Below are 24,237 nucleotides of genomic sequence, written 5' to 3'. Positions count from 1 at the left end.
AACATATCGTGATAACATAATATTTCATATTTACAAAGTTCAAACAATATGATTTATCAACATCTATAATTGTTAAAGAATTATACGAAAGTTGCTAAAAAGAAAATATTAAATCATCTACCAAATTTTACAGTGACAGTATTGAACAGTTAAAAATCATTCACCTTTAATTTAAAAAGATGATAGCATCTACAAAAGAACCTCAATAATCTACATCACTATCAAAATAATTTTAGATAAAAAAAAACATGCCCATTTATATATAACTACATAAGATTGTCGACACACACATCGCGTGCATATGCAGCTAGTTCATATATATTGAAATTATCTACAAAATCCATTCTATCGATGTATATTCATATATATTGAGATTATCTACAAAATCCATTCTATCGATGACAATTTATGATCAAAATCCTAGACGAAGTTGATGATTTAAGAGACATGAACTTGTCACGAAAAAGTCGCAAATCTATTCAAATCTTATCTCTTTCAATCATTTCATGACCACTCTGCAACTTTTTCACATCTTATATGGTTTTTCTTATTGATTTTGTAAATAATTTTAAATTGATCAAAATTTGGGCCGCGCTGATTTGAAAATCTAATAGGGGTGCTTAACGCACGAGCCGAACCCGAACTGTACTTGGCTTGGCTTGACTTCTTTATTGTTTAGCTCAGCTCGGCTCGTGAGCTCGACGAGCTCGGTGAGTGAAGCTCGCCTCGAGCTCGTGAGTTTCACTAAAGGCTCGAGCTCGACTCAGTAGCTCATTTTAGCTCGGCTTGTCCGGGTCCCACTCGATCTTGGGCTCGATTTGAGACAAATTAAAAACAAACCAATACAACATCAAACCAAACCAAAAAAATTCCCTAACCAAATTAGTTACTTACAAATATACGTAAAAAACGACAATAGATTTAAAAAGATACAAAAAGAAAGACATGAATTGTTCTACGTAAAAATTTGTATTAAAGGATACGTATTGTATGAGAACTTTTTTAAGTGTTTTAGTTTAATAATAAAATTTTAAAGTGCTTTAAATTATATTAACATAATAATCGAGCATGTTCACGAGCTCTCGAGCCGAGCTTGTCGTAGTTTGGCTTGGCTCGTGAAGGTCTCGAGCCGAATCATCACGAGCCGAGCTATGACCGAACCGAGGCAGAACTTTTCGCGAACCGACCGAACTCATTATCACCCTTAACCTTTACGAGAGTCATGTTCTTTTGGACTTATTTACTGATCAGTTTAGTTCAGTTCATTTTATTATTATTATTATTATTATTATTATTATTATTTCAGTTCAATTAAATTTCGTCCCATTCAGTTTAATTCAATTCAACTAAAATAAATTCAAAAGAACATAGCGTATTTACCAAATACTATCACACCAAATTCGGGCCTATCCGAGTAAAATCGACTTGGGCCTTAATAAACCCTAACTCATATCAACCTCATTCTTTTACCTCTAAAAACTCACACACAAGAAAACTCGAACCTCAAAACCCTAATCGGCGCAATCTAGGAGAGAGAAAGTGCGAAGAATCAACCAACATCCGAACAACATCACTCACCAGCCATGGGTAATCTACCAATCCATCTTCTTCTTCTCCAAATTCTTCATCTATTACATCTCTTCAACTGAAATCTCTGAACTTTTTTTTGTTTTTTTTGAGTTTTAATGGCGGATAATTTGATGATGTTAATCATGTTACAGGTAAGGTACACGGATCATTGGCACGTGCCGGAAAGGTCAGAGGTCAAACTCCGAAAGTTGCTTCTCAAGATAAGAAGAAGAAGCCACGTGGACGCGCTCACAAGCGCATGCAATACAATCGCCGTTTCGTTACTGCCGGTACGTTTTTTTTTCATCTTCTCATAAATCATTGATTTTGTTGTTTTAATGTTTTATTGAAGCTTGTGATTTGAGTTAGTTTTGGTGATTTATTTGATTTTTGGTACAAATTGACTTAATGTGTTTATACATCATTAAAGTTGATGATTATATGTGTTTATGATTTTGGTGACAAATTAATCATAAGGTATTTATTTATGTTAGAATATGTTGAAGGTTATGTTGAGATCTAAGGCTATATGGAATGACTTTTGGTTGGAAATCGCCAATTAGTAGAGTAAGGTCATGAAATTTTAGATTGATGAAATTTTGCACTGAAGGTTGGCAATTATGAAAGATAGGATGATTCTCCGTGTCTTTCAAACTCTGCTTTGTGTCGATTGTGGGCTCGAACAAATTGCTACATGTTTGTTTGGTTCTTTTCACAAATGTTTCCATATTCACACGTGAAGGGTATTGCTTTGTGTGTGATTGAACGGTGATTCGTTGGTTTTCTAGTCACCCTTTCATGGCATTTGAGAGGAGTTAATGGGGAGAATCTCAGTTAGACAGCACATTGTTTTCATTGCAAATCGCTGTATATGGACATCTAATCATGAAGTTTGTTGAAATTAGCCAATAAGCAGAGCAAGGTCATAAAATTTAGAATGGTGGAATTTTGCATTGAAGGTTGGCAATTATGAAACATAGGATGATTCTCCATGCCTTTTGAACTCTGCTTTGTGTCGATTGTGGCCTCGAACAAATCGCTGCATGTTCGTTTGGTTCTTTTCACAAATCTTTCGATATTCACATTTGAAGGGTATCGTGTTATCTGTGTTTGAACGATGATTCGTTGGTTGTTTTATTCACCCTGTCTTAGCGTTTGATAGAGGAGTATAATGGGGAGAATCTCAGTTGGAGGGCGGATAGTTTTGGTTGCGAATTGCTGTATATGCTCATTTAATTGTTGTTAAGTTTTGCTGAAGCTTATTATTTTAACTTTATAAGTAAATTTGTTTTTCGGGTTTGTTACTCTGTGTTGAAATTAGCCAATTAGCAGAGCAAGGTCATTAAATTTAGAATGATCGAATCTTCCATTGAAGGTTTGCAATATGAAAAATAGGACGATTCTCTGTGACTTTTGAACTCTGTGCTTGTGTCGGTTGTGGACTCGAACAAATTGCTACATTTTGTCTGTCTCTCTTATTGCTATTAGCATCACTGTCACACTTGAGAGCAATCATTCTCTGTGTTTTTAAAGATGTATCCTTTTCTTAGTTCTAGCTAGCCCTTTTAGGCATATCGCTGAAGTTCTCTCTAAACAGATTGTTACTTTTGGTTAGAAATTGCCAATTAGCAGAGCAAGGTCATTAAAGGTAGAATGATTGAACCCTGCATTGAAGGTTGGCAGTATGAAACATAGGCGATTCTCCATGCCTTTTGAACTCTGTACTCAAGTCGATTATGACCTCCAAATAATCGCTAGATATCTTTTAATTTCTTATTGACATTTTATAGAACTCAGCGTACTTTTTTTGTTTGTAGTTTGTATGGATGTATTTTGTGATTGTTGTTTGTATAGATGTATTTGTTGTTTGTTTTAGCCTGAGTTGATATAGCGAAAAGAATGTTGAACTCAATGTGTCAAAACAAAACTATTGTCTGAAAGGATAGTGATATGTGATAACATTCTACATAAGTTGAATATACTTCATAGTACTTGGTTAGACTTTCATATTTCTGCTGTCAAGCCTCCCCCCCCCCCCCCCCCCCCCCCCACACCCACAAAAATAAGAATGTACGATATCCTGCTACTATATTGCTGGTGTTAAATTTGATTGTTTGCTTGATTATTTTGTTCTGGTTCTCATTTTGTTACTTCTGATTTCAGTTGTCGGATTCGGCAAGAAGAGAGGACCAAACTCATCCGAGAAGTAGAAGATTATAAACAACAAAATGTGAACTCTCTACACCAATTACATTTCTAGGATTCTAATGTTCCTCTTCTATTTGTTTTTTTAGTATCGATGGTTTCTTACAAGTATTTTACGTTGTGTATTCTCATATCACTACTACTTTTTGATGCTCGTGACCTTTTCTATGCTGTAGTTGGAACCCATCGTTTTGTTTTCCTATCATAGTGACAATTTTGCCTCAATCTCATAGTCACCATTCCACTTAGTAATATGCTTTGATTTTCTTGCTGTTGAATGGAAGTCGACGAGGTTTTTATGTCTCTTCATTTCTGCATTCTGCATAGAGTTCCGATTTAAGAAGCTTTGTTGCTGACGCAATAGTATGACTACAAGTCTGATACGAAATTCTTCGAGAAATCTTTGTCGATGTCATCTGTGAATTGATGCTTCTTTGAGAAATCTGTCTAGTATGGCATCTGTGAATTGAAGCTTCTTTGAGAAATCTTCATGTATTGTGACATTGTGGATTGATGGTTCTTTGAGAAATCTTTGTCCATCATGACACCCTGTGAATCGAGGGGGATAATAAAAGGGAATGAGGGTGATATATGAGATGAAATATGGATTGTATATGTGGTCATAGGCTCATAGCTATGCAGCTACCCACGATCTCCTTAGTAGAAAAAATGCAACAATTGAATATTTTGTACCTCATAAATGATACTCAATTGTCGCAATTTTGCTGTTGAAGAGGAAGTAAATTCATCCCAAAATGAGAATAATAGTTTCCCCTATTAAATTTTCCCCATTACATGATCTACATCATTTCGTTTACTATCACTTAAATTCATCTTTATATTTTGTTAATTTATCACCCATAACTCAAGCATGCAATCAATGTGAAACGAAAAACTGGGATATTATATATGCCATAGTATTAATGAAAAACTCTCAAAATGTCCTTTTTTGCAAATTAGAAGAATAAAGATTAAGTTGTATCACACCCAATATTAAATGAGCTTTTGAGAACTGATATGAACTTATTGGAACAGTTATGAACTTTCTTTTAGAGAACTAACATGAATTTGTTACAATTGATTGGAATTTTATTTACCTCCTTTTGAAAGTTGACTTTCATCTACTCCCTCCGTCCCAAAATATAGTTCCCATTTTCATATTTAGTTTCACATTTTTCTGTAATTTGTCTAGAAAAACCGTGTCCCATCATTTATTTGCTTCTTGAATTTTGTTTTTTCCTTTGTTTATTCAACCAAAATATTACAATTAATGCTCTTTCACCAATTATACTCCATTCTCTCTTCTAAAATCATCTTTTCCCATACAACATTTATTTAAATAAACAATTTTTTTTACTATCCCTACTTGCATAAATTACCGTGAAAAAAGGGAAATGGGAACTATATTTTGGAACGGAGGGAGTATTACTTAAGAGTAATTTCTATAAAAAGTGATTTGTAACCAATGACAATTAGTTACCACTTACCATCAATTTCGCATAAAAATGTCTTAAGATTAACTTTTTAAAATGACCACGATCATTAATGTAATCTAGTGTAAACTTTTAAAGAAATTATATTCTTAGTACTCATGGTAATGAAATTTCATCACAAAACAGGAATTTTTCTATATAAATTCAATTTTCATTACCATGTACCTAATACCACTTTTACAAGTGGTAATAAATGGTAACAAAATCTTAGAAAGAAAATGGATATGTGGGGATGAGATAGCTGATAGCATTACCATGCGTAATGAGTGATGATATATGGAAGTTTCCTTACAAATTTATATTACAATGCATTACTATTACTACTACTACTCCCTCCGTTTCATTTTAATCTACACACTTACACTTTTTACGCATGCCAATGCAAAACTTTGAGGACATATATCTTTAGTTTTGTATTTGTAAAAATTATAAAAAGTACATATTAATAAAATACATGTTATGATGAATCTAACAAGATCCCACATGACTATATTTTCATCCGCTTATAAAGCACAAATGATGGTCAAAGTGAAATTTATGAATAGTGTAAAATGTCAAAGTGTGTAGATTAATATGAAACGGAGGGAGTATTATTTATGACCATTTACCAAACGAACAATTTCAACTAAGGCAGACTATAGAATTCTATATAATATATACACATGTAAGTGTTTGTCTAGTCAAGTACTTAAAAAAAGGGGTTTGTATTCGAGCAAAATTAATGGGCCTTCTTTGCTTGAGATAACCAACAATCCCACGGCCTACTTTCTCTCTGTTTCAGGAGGCTGGGGTTTGCTATTTGGGAGATGAAAAGAGCTCATTTTCCAAATTCTATTATTGCATTATTTATGTTTGTAATTTTTTTGGTTGCCTACCCGTTTGCTCCGATTACATTCGAGTCCGATCCAAGTTGTACACCTGGCTTTGATGGGTGAGTCTCCCAACAAGAGTTTCTGCATACGGTGAGGCTCGAACTTGAGACCTTCCTCAAGCGACATCAAACTACTTACCACTTGAACTAACTTTTGTTGGTATTTTATTCGCACTTCAAAGTTGAAAGTTTGAAACTCATGTGAAAGAAGGAGATAATTCTAGATGCCATTTATCAAAATTCAACCATAGTTGATTGTAGTTTGACTGTGATCTTGCCCTGCTGACCACGGAATTGGATTAATTGCACAAAAGACCAATCCTAAACTTCCAAACCTTCACTCTCACTCAATCTTGAAAAGAAAATCCGAAAGAAGTGTTTGACGACAAATATTAATTAATCAATCAAACTTGATGAATAATCTTAGCGTAACAATCATCTCTCATAGTTTGTCCCTTGGCCATGATTGATGGTGAATTATTACAAATGTAAACAATTTGTCTATTCTATTTATCAGTATTTCCCTCGTCTCAAAATAAATATAATAATTTGACTATATTAGATCCCTTATAAGTCAAGAATCGAACCCGTGTCACATGCCTCCAACCAACTAGATCAATCTTGATTTTTAGACTTTTTCAACTACTTATGCTCCGTTTGTTAGAGTGTAAAACATTTTCCTAAAAAACTGTTTTCCTCTATTTTCTGTTTGACATTGTTTGGTTGGTAAAAGAGTGTAAAATCATTTTCCCTAGGAGTAAAATTACTCTCCCAATAATGGAAAACCATTTTCCTTTCAAAATGAAGGGAAAAGTGTTTTCCTTATCTCTCTTGTACACTCCTCTCACTACCTCCTTAATTTCCCTTTCATTTTCCTTTCATTTCATCATTTTCTTACGTGGAACCAAACAACGGAAAACTAATTCTAGAAGTGTGTTTTCAATTGTAAATTGTTTTCCATGAAAATCATTTTACATTAAAAATGTTTTACGCCCTATCAAACAGAGTCTAATATGTGTATAGAGCTTCTAAAAGATTATAAATATACATAGTTCACCTATTCTCATAAAATATGTTTAATATCCCTTTTGTGTATGCATGAACGTAAACTGATATTTTTGGATTTTAAAAATATTTATCGTCAAAATACTGTGGAATTCGTTGTTTGAAAGATCAACTAAATTTTTTTTGAGACAATCGTTTAGTAATTACGAAATACACAAAAATCAAAACGTTTTGGATGGACCGGGTTCACGATATTTTATTGTGCATCCAAACTGTTTCTATCGCACGAACACTGACTACTCATATTAGAAAAAAAATCGACTATATCATATGAAAGCTGACTATATCATACAAAGCCTACCTATATTAAAGTGATTATATTAAACGAAAACTAATTATATTATATAATTTTCGGTGTAATATTATAAATTATTATAAACCCGATTCATTCGAGTTTCTTTCCCAAAAATTACTCCAAGAAATGCACCCTTCAATCTTCATCATTGGCAGGAAAAGTATAGTTAAAAAACAACAAAGGCAATTACTAGAAGTATAATGTCGCGTCGAGACAGTGGCCCATATTAAAACTTTCGTCAACGGGAAACCGAAAGACTTCTGAGTGATAGACCAGCCAGTTGGGTTAGGTGAGCAGTAGGTAATCAATTTCAATACCAAACAAAATCACCATTAAAAATACATAAAACTTTACACCATAAAACCATTTCTTCTATACTTTTAAGAGGTCTTGCCTGCAAATCCGAGTTGGGTTAACCTAAGCGAGATTCTGATCCGGCTAGAACGCTTTCTCCTTATCTTAAAAAACAAAAATTATTACAGTCCATTACTATGTCATTCTGTTGTTATGAAGTTTGGCCTTCTAAAATTAAGTATACTATTACACGAAAGTAGTATTAGTTGGTATGAGTTTTACATTCTAACTTTTATGTTATAAGTTTAATTGTGATACTTGAAAGATTTCAGTTTAGAAATTAAAGGAGATTTTCATTATCAGCATATAGAAAGAATATAGTATAGTTTATTACATTCTAGGTTTAGAATATTTACGATTATATCGTCACGTAGTATGTACGGGTGATCATATACCAATAATGGTTTTACATTCACTCAAGAGTGTATCATATTTCGTATATTGATTTGATTGTACGTGTGTAGCGCATGACACATGTGAAGTACTTGAGTGAAACGTGTCGTTGTGTACTTTGATGTATAGTACTCTCCTCGATAACGACATCATGTGTGTAGTATAACCTTAGTAATTGTACACACACAAAAATTTATTGAATGGCTAGATATTGGTTGGCCGTATACCACCAAAACAGAAAATTAGTTGCAAGTGGTTTTTTTGTGTGCCTTAGCTTGCATGTACACTTATAGACATTATAATCTAACATTGTTTGGTTTAGTGATAATATGGTATTGTATACTTCTAGACATTATAATCGAGCATCTGCGGTGTGATTTTAGGCTCATGATTGTGCTAAGCATTTTAGTCCATGAATATACGATACACTTCATGGACTTGTAAACTCAAAAACTACTACGTAGTAACAAATAAGAATGCAACATTTATAGTAGAATTTACAGGAATGAAGCCAGAATCATTTGAAAAATACAAATATGACCATTTCTAATCTATAGGTTTCAACACCTTAGTACAATCTACATAAAATACAATCAGCAAATCACTCAGTTTTGAGTAACAAAAGCCAATTTTCTTCCCGGGTGTTTGGTTGAGAGAGTCTTGGAGTAATAAGAGAAGTTTGACTAGTCCAAACCCTTATGAGAGTGTCAGAGAGGATCGAGAGAGAGGTTTGAGCCCAAAAACTAATTTTGGAAAAGTTACTAGTATGAGCTTCTTAAAAGAGAAGTTTGTGAAGTTAGTTGTGTAATGACTATTTTTTTTTTTGATAATTTGGGGCTGGCGATTTTATTTCTGCTCATAAGAGCTCATTGAAGATTTATACAGTTACATCAAAAGGATAATAAGAGTACTGCCTTCACTTTACAATTACAACATCTATTGAGTTTGTTTAAAGCCAGGCTAAAAACTCATCTACCCTTCTTAGTCCTTGTTTTGCCATTGCATCAGCCACACTATTTGCCCCCCGACCTTTGTGTATTACCTCCAAACATAACCAGTGCTTTCTGGCATTTCAAATGTAGTTGAGCACAAAGTTTAAGTTCCAAGGTCCTCCCGTATCTTCATTACACCACCGGACCGCATTGGAGGAGTCGGATACTATTGTAAGCTGATGGCTTTTGATACGCTCACTACTCATTGAGATTTTTATGGCTCTATAAATCGCATAAATTTCGGCCGAATTGATTTCCAACTGCGAGATAGGGCTGGAGAATAGACACAAGAAATTCCCGAGTTCATCGCGGAGAACGCCCCCCACTGCAGCATTGTCAAGACGGTGATCAAATGATGCGTCTACGTTCCATTTGAGTTGAGAGGCTGGCGGTGGTGATCACACTTGAGCGAGTTTTGGTATTGGGTCCGGAATAATGGGGGGAGATTTCACCCGTTTGAGGCACTGTGGGTTCCTCAGCACTGCATTAGCAGAGTATGGAAATTCGTCACCCCATGATTGAATCCACCAGCATAATCTAACTAAAGCCAAGTCTTGCACTTCTTCTAATGTTGAGAATTTTTGATTGAAAATCCTGTCATTTCTTTCTTTCCACACTGACCAGATAATGATGAAGAAAATTGCTTGCCATACTTTTTTGAAGAACTTGTCTCCCCCACATATACGCCATTGATGAAAGGCAAGCTTCAAAGTTCCAGGGACAGCCCACAGCATATTTCACATGCGCAGCCACCAAGACCACATTCTCCATGAGAAATCACAATGTAGGAGAAGACGGGTAGGAGTTTCGGATTCTTTGTTGCATAATACGCAGACATCTTCCTCCATGGGAATAATCCCTATGCGACACAGCTTTGATCTTGAGTTGATTTTTCCGAGAATCGCAAGCCAACAGAAAACTTCGACTCTATGCGGGACAAGACCCGCCCATATTCCTTTTATAACGTCGATAGAAGGAGAATCCGAGCACCTTGCAAGTTCTAGAGTGGCGGATTTCACAGAAAAGACCCCACTTTTGTGAGGGGTCCATATAAAGTAATCATCGGATGATATGTCAAGAACAACCTCCTTGAGAAGTTGGTGAAGAGCTTCTCTTTCTTCAATGTCACGAGGCCTCAAAGCCCTACGCCATGCCAATGTCCATTTCCATACATACCCGTCCCACACACCAAGAGAGGCTATTGTTGCTGCTTGATTTAGTGATAAGCGAAATAATCTGGGGAATAGGTTCTTCAAAGGGGCGCTGCCTATCCATATCTCCTGCCAAAATAGAGTATTCGTCCCTCGACCCACCTTTTTCCTGATTTTATTCGGCCCAAACAAACCAGGTGTTTTAAAACCGCATTGCATATGGCTTTCCAAGGCCCCCCGGAAGCTGGCGGTTTACTATCTTTTACCAAAAAAAACCACCAATAAATTATTTCAATATCTTTAATGGTTATTTCACTTTTTGAAGTAACAATCAGCTCACAATTATCTACCAAACACTCCCACAAAAACAACAAATAAAGCAGCTAGTCAACCAACCAGTGTCTAATAAAATAAGCTAACCGCTATCAACTAATGCAAACAATTAGAGCTTGTTTTCCCAACTTATTTTCAGTTCAATTCAGTTCCGTTCATTTTCAATCAGTTCAGTTCAATTCAGTCCAGTTTTGTTCATTTACAATGATCAGTTCAGTTCAATTCAATTAAGTTCAGTTCAGTTTTAATTATCATTTCTATTAGTTATAATTTAATTGAGTTCAGTTCAATTCAGTTCAGTATAATTCAGTTCAGTTCAGTTCAATTCAATTCAATTCAATTCACTTACAAACAATTCAGTTCAATTCAATTATTTTTATGCCGAATAGAACAAATCCATAACCACTAATAAAAACACAATCTTTATAATTACATAACACATTACCATAAATCCACACTTTCTATAAACTCCAAAATATTCTATTCTACAAAGTTGACCAAGTAGACATAGTTGATCTTAAGTAAGAAACTACCCCCACTAGAGTCAACAATCCAACAATAGGCCCCACAACTCTTCCCCCTTGAACTTCAATAACACTTTCTTTCTTTTTTTTATAAAATTCCCCCAATTTTAACTCATTCTTTCTTCCTTCTTTCCAACAATTCTCTGTCTTTTTTTGCTTTATTCATCCACAAAATCATCATAGTCAAAAATGGCGAACTGAAACTTCATCAATTTTGACCTTTTTTTTTTCCCTTCCAAATTTTCAGTCTCAATCAAAAACTCATACAATTAATTAATCGATTTCATTTGCATTAAATTCCATATACTGATTTTTTTCTCAATCAACGAAAAACAATGGAGGATTTTCGGGAGGAGAGAGAAAATAAACCGATAGAACTAAGAGCAGTTGAAGCGTTAGGGTTAGGGTTTGATCTAACATCGGATTTTAGGTTGAAATTTGCTAAAAAAGAAAGACTTGTTGTTTTAGATGAAGCTCATAAAAGAAACGTTGTTATTCCTGGTGGAAACGTTTCGATTCCTGGTGTTTCTGTTGATATTCGTTGCGATAAAGGTGAACAATTGCGGTTTAAGTCTGATGTTCTTCAATTTAATCAGGTTGTTTATCTTTTCTCTACTTTTTTTTGTAATTTTTTTCCATTAATATGAGTTTTTTGTGATTTATTAGTGTAATATCTGTAATTTTGAAGTATATTTTTGTGGAATTAGTTGGGGATTAATATATGTTGTTTAAGGTTATGATTTGTGTGAATTGTGAGAATTAAATTAGGGAACAATTTAATTTTAAAAATTTCAAGCTAAAATTGGAGGGTGTATAAATAGTGAAATTATCTAATTGTTTATTTTGTTTATGTTATTGGGAGATGAAGTGTATAATTGGAAAACATTATTATATGGTTATGTTTTTGAAGGAATGATATTGCCTCAAAAAAAATGAAGGTGGTAAAATTGCATTTTGGTATGTTTTAATGTTATGCATGAATTAATTTAAGGATGGTAAATACAATGAAGCAATGCCCCCCTTTTTATTATTTAATAAAATTAAGTTTAAGAGATCAATGTGTTAGAAAGATAAAATACTTTGAGAAGTGTTTTTATGGAGTATTGGTGTTAGGGCCTTAGGGGTTTGTTTGTTTGTACTCTTAATGAAACGAGCCGTTTAAAGAGAGCTTGTACAATAGCTCATGGAAATTACTAATAGTCCTTGTTGAACAATTTAGGCATAGATGGTGTTCCGAAACAGAAAAGCCTCTTTGGGGTGGAAATTTTTACTCTTTGAATCGAGTGCCTTAATAGTGACTAATGAAAATTTAAAATTTCCTACTGTTTTATGATGTGTAAGTCTAAGAACTGTCGTGCAATTGGCTTAATTTCATACTACGGGTGTGTTTTCATCATAAAGTTTGAGGTCCAATTATGTCTAATCGGGTTTGATTAGATCCAACTAGTAAACATAAGGTGAACTAAGGGGTAAATAGGCGCAATCAATTGTAATAAGTTCTATTGAGATAAGTTAAGGTGAAGAGAACACACCCTATATATACAAATGGTGTACCTTTTCATAAGACTCCACCGCATGGTTGTCTTGACATGAGGCTGCAAGGCACCATGTCACACATGATTGGCTATATGTTTTCAAGAGTGTCACCAATGCTCGAACCTAAGAAATTCTACTTCTTATTACATGTTATAATCATCAATTCAATGAAAGAAGTTATGCCTTCTGCAACAAATAAATGTTAATATATTAATTTATCCATGAGAGAGAATGAAGAGTAAAACCACTACTGCGACATTTCTTTCACAACCAATTTGATACAGCAATATCTCCTCACATCCCCTCATCTTTGTAACCACCACCACCATTAGGTTACTACTTTCTAACCCTCATAATCATATATCAATCTGACTATCATGCTAATCTCACCCCACTTTCTCTTGCTACAAACCCATGACATGATAAAAGAATCTTATTTTGTATGTGACAAGTTATATTTAAGAAGAAAAGTGTGCACTGCACGAGATCAAACACTAGTTAACAACAAAAAACTGAATTGGCAATCTATTGTGTTTGCATAGACCAAAAACCAAATATTATAGTTATTGATTCTCTTACAAAATTTGTTTCTGATTTTTTTCCCGATTCTGATAGTATGTAGTTCTATTACCTAAAGCAAAGACTTAGCATTATCTTTCTGGAACTGCAGATGTCAGAGTTACTAAATCAAAGATCTTCTGTGCAAGGAAAAGTGCCTTCTGGCTACTTCAATGCTATCTTTAATTTTAGTGGAGCTTGGTTAAATGATGCTGCAGAAAGCAAACATCTAGCTTTTGATGGTTACTTTGTTGCTTTGTACCACTTGCACTTAATGGCATCTGCCATTGTTCTCCATGATAAAGTGAAAAAGTCTGTTCCTTCACATTGGGATCCTGCATCATTGTCAAGGTAGCTTCTCCTGTGCAGTTACTTGTTTAGCAGGTGGAATCTATATGTTAGATGTGTATTCATTTGACTCTGTATATTCTATGGGATATCAATGCATGACATATCTAGTTGTGACTGGTATCTAGTTGTGACTGGTTACTGGTTGGGGGTGAAGTTGCACGTAGGCCGTTATTGTACCCACCAATGGCGGGATAGTTACTCAGTGTTTCATTCTGTCCAAGTGCCACATGAATAAAAATCCCCAAATTGGATGGTGCTTAGGATTCACTATTCAGCTTAGGTTAGCATGCTGAATCAATGAGTGATGAGGTGAGCTTATAACAGTTTCTGCTCAAAAGATCACTGATTTCTTTCCACTTCTATGCAATTTCACATAGACAGTTCTTGCCACTTATTATTCACCCTGATCTTGAATTTTTGAGTAGCAAGTGAGCTTCAGAGTCCAGTGATGGTTGATCTCACTTTTCTTGGCCAAACTTAATAAAAAAGATGAGGTTGTCTGCATGAATCAAGAAATTATGTACTGTGGTTGTCCATAGAATCATCTTCGAGTATGAATTCTACCTAGTGCTGTATGCTATTGTGAACCCATTATCATCATATCCTTTTTAACTCCTTCCATTCAAGTCATCTTTAGTCTCCCTCTGGCTTCTTCTGAAATCCTTACTAATCCCACCTCTCTATCAAAGTTAAATATATCTCAGAACTAACATTAATATTTTATTCACTTCCATGGTTTTGTGATTTTAGTTTTTATTTTTATTTTTTTTTATGTTTGTTTAGTTTGCTGCACCAGTTCCTGATCTCACTTGTTAGGCAGGTTTATCCAGAAATACGGGACACACATTATCGTCGGCTTGGCTGTTGGAGGTCAAGATTTAATTTGTGTCAGACAGACCCCTTCATCAGAAATCCCACCTGCTGAACTCAGAGCGCATCTGGAAGATCTTGGAGATGCGCTATTCTCTGATGAAAAAGATCCACTATTACAGCGAAAAGCTAGGGACGGAAACCAAAAGGTACAGGCTCTAGTTGAAGTGCTTATCAGCATTTTCATGCTTGAAAGGTTCAATTTTGCGATATGACCTGACTTTCCTTTATCATACAGGCTCCCGAGGTCTTCAGTCGGATCCTGCAGACCAATAGCATACGGTTAACGAGTGTTGTAGAAACATCAAATAAGGATGTAAGTATTTATATAAAAGCTTGAGTTATAAGCTTCCATTATATTATTATCATATAATAGTTTCTGATAACATCGTTAATTATGGACAGGGACTCTCTGTTATACGTTCACGAAGAGGGGGAGATGTTTATCTGCATAGTCACTCCCAATGGCTCCAGACAGTGCCTAGCCACCCTGATGCAATTCTCTTTAAGTTTGTTCCTATTACATCTCTCCTTACTGGAATCCCAGGCAGTGGTTATCTTAGCCATGCTATTAATTTGTATTTGAGATGTAAGTTTTCTTTCTACTCTGTACCCCAAGAAATTTTATGTTTAGTTAATTCTTTATTGATAACAACAATCCCCTTCTCGAAAAAGAAAAGGAATTTTTCTTACACCAGAAGTCTGTTCTTGTCCCACCTATATTCTTGTGCCTACTAGTCATTAGATATCCTGATGGATTTAACTATTGTATGATCTGAAATATAATCTATTTCATTGCAGACAAACCTACTCCAGATGATCTGCAGTGCTTTCTGGAATTCCAAGTTCCAAGACAATGGGCACCAATGTACAACGAGCTTCCCCTTCAGCATCAAAGAATAACATCCTCATCATCTATCCTTCAATTTAGCTTATTGGGTCCTAAAATACATGTTAATTCCACCAAGGTACTCCAATGTCTACACTTTCGGTTTTATTTTGTAATCTTCTGCCTTTTTTTTTTTGAGTTTTTTGTCAGAAAAAACCTTTTATAGTCACTTTTTTGCGAATAACAACATTTTATATATTTTTTTGTAACTTACAACCTTAAACAAATCTTTCTTTGCAAAATGAAACCTTTTTCTATTTTCCGTCATTGACTGTTAACTTTCCCCATTAACCGTGCTTTGGTTTTCTTCCTTCTCCTTACGATTCATTCATCCTCTTTTCCCCCCTTTGTTTCCCTCTCATTTCTCCTGTAAAACCCTTGGCTCTCCAAATTTGTTTTTTCTCACCAAATCTGAAATCTTTCTTTCCCAACAATAGATTAAACCTATAATGTCAATCACAGCACAATGTTAAATCACTCTACCATTCAAAGATAGTATAAGAAACTATTAAGGTATATGATGTACTGCAAGAACATACCCGTATTGTCCAGGGTATATAGGACCTCCCATCTTTTCTGCCTTATTGACCAATTTATATAATATTAGATGCCAATTAACTGTAAGGTTTCTTTTTCCACTTTCCATAGTTTGATTGAATTTAGAAAAATCTCGGAAGCTTTTCTTAATAATTCCTGCTAAAAATGAATCTACCCCTCTTAATTTTCGGGTTATTGTCTTCTCTGGTTTTATCTGCAAAGTCTTGTGGCCCAACATCACTTCTGCAAGCATTAGGTGATATCTCCATCTTAGTTGCCAGTCACTCCTTCAAAGAATTCTGCCGGACAGCACTCTTGTTTGTAATAACCCTCTCTTGATCTGAGCGACTACTCAGATTTCCATTTCCATGTGTTGGCAAAATTGGCTAAATATGTTGTTGGGGGAAGAAAGATTTCAGATTAGGTGAGGAAAAACGAATTTGGGGAGCCAAGGGTTTTACAAGAGAGAAATGAGAGGGAAAAAGACTGGAAAAAAAAGGAGGGAAACGAATTGTAAAAGAGAAGGAAGAAAACCAATTAACGGTCAATGAGAGAAAGTTACCAGTCAATGACGGGAAGTAGAAAAAGGTTTCATTTTGCAATATTTTTTTTGTTTAAGATTGTAAGTTGCAAAAAAAAATTTAAAGGTTGATTTTCATAAAAAAGTGACTATAAAAGGTTGTTTATGACAAAAAAAACTCTTTTTTTTTTTATCACGTTTTAACTCGTTTCTGTTATATTTCTCTCTGGTTTAGGTCTCGAGTAGTGTGAAACCAGTTGTAGGTCTTCGCCTATACTTGGAGGGCAAGCACTGCAATCAACTAGCCATCCATGCTCAGCATCTGACAACCCTGCCTAATTCTATGACATTTTCATCACCTCATGATCATTGTCAATGGCGAGGTTCTGATGATTTTGATCCTCAAGGCCAATTCTTAGAACGGATTAGATGGAAGAGGTTCTCAAAAGTCTGCACATCTGCGGTGAAGCATGACCCAAACTGGCTCCAGGGTAAAACAACTGGGGTTTTCTTTGTCACTGGAGCACAACTCATCACGAAAGGGAGGTGGCCGAAGACAGTACTTCACCTCCGATTGCTCTTCAGTCACCTACCCAACTGCGTGATCAGAGATTCTAATTGGGCTGCCGCCCCACAATCTTCTCACAAGTCTAGCATCCTCATGACATTAAGCACAACTTTCACCTTCACTCAGAAGCAAAACAACAGCCCGCCTAAAAAGTTACCAGCTGCACTGAACTCAGGTGTTTACCCAAATGGCCCTCCAGTTCCTGTCAGCAGCCAGAAGCTGCTCAAATACGTCGATACTTCTGAGGTGCTACGTGGTCCTCATGATGCTCCAGGACATTGGCTGGTCATAGCTGCTAAACTTGTGACAGAGGGAGGTAAAATAGGTTTACATGTAAAGTTTGCTTTAATAGATTATACAAATGATGTGTAAATTTTTGCTGTACATATATGTCATTCGATAAGGTGTTTGCAATTATTTTGTACGTCTTGAGGTTATCTTTATAAGAAGTGGTGATTGTGTGAGGGAAATAGTACCATAAGCTCTGTGTACAGAAAAATTAGAAATTGTGAAATTTTGTCCCTTCTTTTTTTTCTTTTTTATTGAATGTGGAATAATACATCCTTAATTATTGCAATAAGTCCCAGTTACCGATCTTCCCTAGGTTCGTCGACCAAATTCTTAGTTCTCTTATTACCCAAGACGCCACAAGGCATTGATCCGGGGAAAGAAAGGGGCCGCACTGGAGCAATCTTGGAGATAATTGAGGGTTTGATTGACGGGAAAAAGACTGTTTTTAGGTTAACGATCTGGCATAAGTGCTAGAATTAGAACTTCTCATTTTATTCCCCGAACTTAAGATGAAGGATCCCATCTTGGGGGAGTTAACGAAAAACCCCAAGATTGATCGTAGGCCTCGTGTATAAAATTCGACAACTTCGTCAGACTGCTCCAAGTTGCTTCTTGAGTAGATCTTCTATACAAAGAAACCTATACAAAGAAACTTACGTAGTATTATTACCCATTTCTAAAGTCTAGTCTGCATTTGATCAAATGACGATGTGCAATTAGGGGTTCAAGCTATCCACTTCAATCACATAAAAGTCCTATACTTTTGTGTAGAACTTCTACATAGAGAAAGTCATTTTTTTATCCATATGAATTACAAAAGCAGTACAAAAAAAGAGAGGGGAGATTTGAACATGTGACCTGTCGTTCATAATATCTCAATCTTAATCACTAGGACCAAGACATCCTTGATTATAGAGAAAGTCATTTAGTAGTATTACCCATTCATATAGTCTTATTTGCATTCAAAGTTCCAAACAAACGACGATGTGCAGTAAGGGACATGTAACACATGTTGTAATTGACGCGCAAACTCTAGTATTCATGACCCATTTCATGCGGCATATGATTTTCAGTTTTTCACATAGATAAGTCTACTTTATACTTTCTGTTGTTCGTTCTTTAGGCTATTCATTTCCTTATCTCTGGACTCTGGTAGGTAGGGGTTGATTTTTATTGCTCCTCGTTTGATTGACAGAAATTTATGTAGGTAATAAATTTTTTCATGATTTTCTCATTTGAAAAGTACTCCTTCTGTTTCAAAATATAAGACATTCATGTTTTACGAAAATTTGCTTTGACCACACATATCTCTCAAATACGATAAGTAAAAATTATAAAAATTATACCGTCGGATTTGTCTTAAAAAATACTATAATAATATTATTTTTTAAAATTTTATATCAACATAAATTGAGAGTAATTAACGGTCAAAGTTCGACCTCGAATATCGTGCGTGCCTTATATTGTGAAACGGAGGGAGTAGTTTGGTTGACAGAAAGTTGAGAAAATGGGTGTAATGAAAATTCTTTAAAAATTTGAAATTCGCACAAAATTTAATTACCCACTCCCCCAGCCCCTGGTCAATCAGTATTCATGGGAATTGCAAATTTTTTGATGTCAACCAAACAAATTTGAGCCATTTACTAGAAATTCATAAAGTAATTTCCTAAGAAATGAAACTTCCTACATGAATCAAATTTCCGTATATACTAAACGAGCATTGTACATATATAACAAGAAATAGGTATAGTAGGATAAAAATAGTGAACTTATATCAAGATATTGAATTAGCCAAACTATTGTCTCAAGAAAAAAAAAAATCAAGGACATGGATTGTAATATTTTTGTTCTAAATTGCACGTCACAGATGATTCAAAAGGTTTAGCCATCGCTGTCACGTAATCTAAAATTGGAAATTGGATTTTCTCTCAATTCTTTGTTTTCATTTGAATTATTTTGTTTCGGTTGAATGAAAACTTGGTTAATCCTTTTACTTTTCATCTTGTTGCTTCCTTCGTATAAATTACGTCTATATGCAGCAACGTAGTAAGATAAGAATGGCAACAGGTTAGACTTGGACCAAATTATGCATAATTCGACTCCGATCCTACAAGAAGTGGAATTTTAAATCCGAGTTCGACTCTGACACCGGTTCTGAAAGTCCGAATCCGACCCGACTTAAAATCCGAACATCCGACTCCGAATTCGAGCTGACTTAAAATCCAAAGATCCAACTCTAAACTCGATCCGACTTATTTTTTTGCCCATTTTTTATAATAAAATAGTCTTCTATAATACATTAATCTAATCATTACAATTTATTCTTATAATCATATTAAAATCTTATATAGTACAAATAATCTAAATATTACTATTATTTTTAACAATCATTTGTAAAATGGGAAAATCCTATATAATACAATTGGTTGAAAATCCAAGTCAGGTTATACATAAATAACACATTAACATAAGTAAGAAAAAAGGATTGATTCAGAGTCGGATTCGGTTACCAGATTATTTTATGAGATCCGACTCTGACCCTCCTCCGACTCGGAGTTCGGAGTCTGATTACTTTCTTATCGGAGGCGACTCGGATTTTTTTCCTTCGGATCGAAACGGACTAAGGTCGGATCCGAAATAGGTTGTCATCCCTACTTATAAGTTGTGTCGCACCCCATAGAAAGGTTTTCGGCGAAAAATATGACCAGGTCCGGTGGAGCCATAAAACGGTCAAAATTGAAGGCTAAATCACGATTTTAGACGTCCTCGAGATCTATGCACCAAATATCGTGGGATGCCTCGAGGGGACAGGGGATGGTATATTAAGGACTTTCACGACTTTGAACGATCATAAGAACAACTTTTACGATCGTTTCAGGGTCATTCCATGGTTGCACCACAAAATCATAAAGGGTGGTTTGGTAGCATTCTGGGGGTAATCTATATGGTGCGAAGTACCCGAGATGCATTATAAGTCGTGCCGCACCCATAGGAAAGGTTTTGGCGAAACATATGACCGGGCTCGGATGAGCCCTAAAACGGTTAAAATTGAAGGCTATAAGTCTCGATTTTAGACATCCCCGGGACCCGTGTACTAAATTCCATGGGATGCCACTAGGGGACATGGAATGGTATATTAAGAACTTCCACGATTTTGAACGGGAATAAGAACAAATTTTACTACCATTTCGGGGTAATTCCGTGGGTGCACCACAAAATCATAAATAGGTGGTTTGGTCGCATTCCCAGGCAATTCATATGGTCCAAAGCACCTAGGATGCATTATAAGTCGTGTCGCACCCCATAACAAGATTTTCGGTGAAAAATATGACCGGGCCCGGAGGAGCCCTAAAAAGGTCAAAATTGAAGGCTATAAGTCACGGTTTTAGACGTCCCCGAGACCCGTGCACCGAATGTCGTAGGATGCCTTGAGGTGACATGGGATGGTATATTAAGGACTTCCACGACTTTGAACGAGCATAAGAACAACTTTTACGCCCGTTTCAAGGTCATTATTCCGTGGTTGTAGCAAAAAATCATAAATGGGTGATTTGGTGGCATTCTGGGTCAATTCATATGGTGCGAAGTACCCGATATGCATTATAAGTCGTGCCGCACCCATGGAGAGATTTTCGGCGAAAAATATGACAGGGCACAGATAAGTCCTAAAACGGTCAAAATTGAAGTCTATAAGTCACAGTTTTAGACGTCCTCGGGACCCGTGTACCTGGGATGCCTCGAGGGGACATGGGATGACATATTGAGGACTTCCACGACTTTGAACAGGCATAAGAACAACTTATACGACCATTTCGGGGACATTCCATGGGTGTACCATAAAATCATAAAAATGGGTGGTTTAGTGGCATTCTGGGAGAATTCATATGGTGCAAAGCACCCGGGATGCATTACAAGTCGTGCCGTACCCTATAGTATGGTTTTCGGTGAAAAATATGACCATGCTCGGAGGAGCACTAAAATGGTCAAAATTGAAGGCTATAAGTCATAGTTTTAGACGTAACCGAGACTCGTGCACCAAATGTCATGGGATGCCTCGAGGGTACATGAGATGATATATTAAGGAATTCCACGACTTTGAACGGGCATAAGAACAACTTTTACGACCGTTTCAGGGTCATTCTGTGGTTGCACCACAAAATCATAAATGGGAGATTTGGTGGCATTTTGGGGCAATAAATATGGTGCAAAGTACCCTATATGCATTATAAGTTGTGCCGCACCCATAGGAAGGTTTTCGGCGAAAAATATGACAGGGAACGAATGAGTCCTAAAACGGTCAAAATTGAATGCTATAAGTCATGATTAGGGGTGTTAACGAGCCGAACCGAGACCGAACATGTCCAGGCTCGGCTCGGCTCGAAAATGTTTGAGATTGAGCTCGGCTCGAGCTCGAAGCTCGTCGAGCCTAAAAATCTAGGCTTGGCTCGAGTTCGAAAGACTCAAACCCGAGCTCGGCTCGAGTTCGGCTCGAAAACAAAAAAATTCAGACATTAAAAAAAATTCGGCAAAAAATTTATTCATTAGGCTTTTGATAAAAATATAGCCCAACATACTTTTGCCAAGATTAAACTAATATGAAAGTCAGGTAATGCCCATTTAATAAATAGGCCCAACTTCCATTGAAGTTTGTTACTCTTTATCCACATGGCCTTTTAATGCAAAAGGTTCACTCTTTCCTTTCCTTCCTCACCAATGTACTTCACCGATGTGGGACACTTGCAATTTCGTATGATGTAGCTGTACCGCTCTAGCATGCATTTTGTTTTTTTTTTTTTTGCAAGAGGCATGCAAGTTTATTTTTTCTTTTGTAATATGTAGTTGTTGACTTAGTGCCACCTTTTTGTAATATTTTTTATATATATGATGTATTCAATGTTTATATAAATATTTTAAAATAAATGTTTATATAAATATTTTAAAATAATTAAACTAGTTAATTAAAGACTTTATAAATAGTCCAATAATACAAATAAGACATAATTTAAAATGAAGTTTAGTAAAAGGTAGTAAGATTTTATAATGAAAATGAGGTTGTTGTTCACCTTCTATGTCGATGTGGGACATTAATATCTTATATAAAAAATATCTAAAATACTTTCGAGCTAGGTCACGAACTCTCGAGCCGAACTTAGGGAGGCTCAGCTCGACTCATCGAGTTCTCGAGCCGATCCCGAACTCGAGCCGAGCCCTCCCGAGCCGAACTTTGACCGAGCTATGACCGAGCCGAACTCGAATAGTTTGCGAGCCACCCTGGTTCATTAACACCCCTAGTCATGATTTTAGAAGTCCCCGGGACCCATGCACTGAATGCCATGGGATGCCTTGAGGGGACATGGGATAGTATATTAAGGACTTCCACGACTTTGAACGGACATAAGAACAAACTTTATGACCGTTTCAGGGTCATTTCATGGCTGCAATCGCTGCACCACAAAATCATTAATGGGTAGTTTGGTGGCATTCTGGGGCAATTCATATCGTGCGAAGCAGCCGGGATGCATTATAAGTTGTGTTGCACCTCATAGGAAGGTTTTCAGAGAAAAATATGATCGGGCTCGGATGAGCCCTAAAACGATCAAAATTGAAGGCTATAAGTCACGGTTTTAAACGTCCCCGAGACCCGTGCACCGAATGCCGTGGGATGTCTCGAGGTGAGAGGGGATGGTATATTAAGCACTTCCACGACTTTAAATGGGATAAGAACAAATTTTGCGACTGTTTCGAGGTCATTCTATGGCTACACCACAACATCATAAATGGGTGGTTTGGTGGCATTTTGGAGCAATTCATATGGTGCGAAGCACCCGGGATGCATTATAAGTCGTGCCGCACCCAATAGGAAGGATTTCGGCGAAAAATATGATCGGCCAGGAGGAACCCTAAAAAGGTCAAAATTGAAGGCTATAAGTCACGGTTTTAGACGTCCCCGAGACCCGTGCACCGAATGTCATGGGATGCCTCGAGGGGACATGTGATGGTATATTAAGAACTTCCACGACTTTGAACGAGCATAAAAACAACTTTTATGACCGTTTCAAGGTCATTATTCCGTGGTTGTAGCACAAAATCATAAATGGGTGATTTGGTGGCATTCTGAGTCGATCCATATGGTGCGAAGTACCCGGTATGCATTATAAATCGTGCCGCACCCATAGAGAGATTTTCGGCGAAAATATGACAGGGCACGGATGAGTCCTAAAATGGTCAAAATTGAAGTCTATAAGTCACGGTTTTAGACGTCCTCGAGACCCGTGTACCGAATGCTGTGGGATGCCTCGAGGGGACATGGGATGACATATTGAGGACTTCCACGACTTTGAACGGACATAAGAATAACTTATACGACCGTTTCGGGACCATTCCGTAGGTGCACCACAAAATCATAAAAATGGGTGGTTTGGTGGCATTCTGGGGCAATTCATATGGTGTGAAGCACCTGGGATGTACTTAACTGTAAGATGTAAATTGATATGACAAATCATGTACCTGTTCTAATTAATGAAAAAAGATCTTTTTTTGCTGGCAATTTTTTTAGTACTAATATAAATTTATATCAAACATAAAAGTTAATTAGTACCCTAAAATTGTGATTGATATCTGATATTACTGCCTTGTATTTGTTAGTACTAGTGATAAATAATGGTCAACACTCGCTATAAACTCCTTATTTTCCTCTTCTAATATGAAGTTGTGGGATAGGAAAATTGTTGTTGATTTACGTACTTAAAAAATAATTATTAAATGATGTATTGATTACATATGCCAAAATTATATACAATCCAATGCCCTAGAATTTATATTTTGAGTCTAAAATATATCATTATTTATAAACTACTTAAAATGGACTTGAA

At 36.0% G+C, this 24,237-nt stretch overlaps 2 protein-coding genes and 4 non-coding genes across 6 annotated transcripts; all 6 read left to right on the top strand.

The window, feature by feature from the left end:
- The first annotated feature begins 1,429 nt into the window (after positions 1-1,429).
- LOC104889711 (40S ribosomal protein S30) lies at positions 1,430-3,999 on the top strand. The gene is made up of 3 exons (XM_010674999.4): positions 1,430-1,587; positions 1,722-1,859; positions 3,733-3,999. Exons 1-3 carry the CDS (start codon positions 1,584-1,586, stop codon positions 3,777-3,779), a joined length of 189 nt encoding a protein of 62 aa, XP_010673301.1. The 5' UTR covers positions 1,430-1,583; the 3' UTR covers positions 3,780-3,999.
- LOC125496178 (small nucleolar RNA snoR86) lies at positions 2,135-2,266 on the top strand. Its single transcript, XR_007272878.1, has one exon. It is a non-coding gene; the product is annotated as a small nucleolar RNA snoR86 (small nucleolar RNA).
- LOC125496175 (small nucleolar RNA snoR86) lies at positions 2,485-2,615 on the top strand. The gene has a single exon (XR_007272875.1). It is a non-coding gene; the product is annotated as a small nucleolar RNA snoR86 (small nucleolar RNA).
- LOC125496179 (small nucleolar RNA snoR86) lies at positions 2,901-3,031 on the top strand. The gene has a single exon (XR_007272879.1). It is a non-coding gene; the product is annotated as a small nucleolar RNA snoR86 (small nucleolar RNA).
- LOC125496177 (small nucleolar RNA snoR86) lies at positions 3,201-3,330 on the top strand. Its single transcript, XR_007272877.1, has one exon. It is a non-coding gene; the product is annotated as a small nucleolar RNA snoR86 (small nucleolar RNA).
- Positions 4,000-11,313: 7,314 nt separating the features above from the next.
- On the top strand, positions 11,314-17,654 carry LOC104889710 (MACPF domain-containing protein At1g14780). Its single transcript, XM_010674998.4, has 7 exons — positions 11,314-11,841; positions 13,452-13,690; positions 14,511-14,709; positions 14,799-14,876; positions 14,966-15,149; positions 15,362-15,528; positions 16,742-17,654. The coding sequence occupies exons 1-7, from the start codon at positions 11,581-11,583 to the stop codon at positions 17,444-17,446; spliced, it is 1,833 nt and encodes a 610-aa protein (XP_010673300.2). The 5' UTR covers positions 11,314-11,580; the 3' UTR covers positions 17,447-17,654.
- The last annotated feature ends 6,583 nt before the right edge of the window (positions 17,655-24,237 follow it).

This window comes from Beta vulgaris, chromosome 3 (assembly GCF_026745355.1).
Source record: "Beta vulgaris subsp. vulgaris cultivar EL10 chromosome 3, EL10.2, whole genome shotgun sequence".
Classification (NCBI taxonomy): domain Eukaryota; kingdom Viridiplantae; phylum Streptophyta; class Magnoliopsida; order Caryophyllales; family Amaranthaceae; genus Beta; species Beta vulgaris.
This window is presented reverse-complemented; position numbering and strand designations above follow the sequence as displayed.

Coding starts and splice junctions, on each gene's coding strand:
- LOC104889711 (XM_010674999.4), top strand. Junction 1,860..3,732: donor TCGCCGTTTCGTTACTGCCG/GTACGTTTTTTT, acceptor TTCTGATTTCAG/TTGTCGGATTCGGCAAGAAG.
- LOC104889710 (XM_010674998.4), top strand. CDS start 11,581: ATGGAGGATTTTCGGGAGGAGAGAGAAAATAAACCGATAGAACTAAGA. Junction 14,877..14,965: donor TAGAAACATCAAATAAGGAT/GTAAGTATTTAT, acceptor AATTATGGACAG/GGACTCTCTGTTATACGTTC. Junction 15,529..16,741: donor TACATGTTAATTCCACCAAG/GTACTCCAATGT, acceptor TCTCTGGTTTAG/GTCTCGAGTAGTGTGAAACC.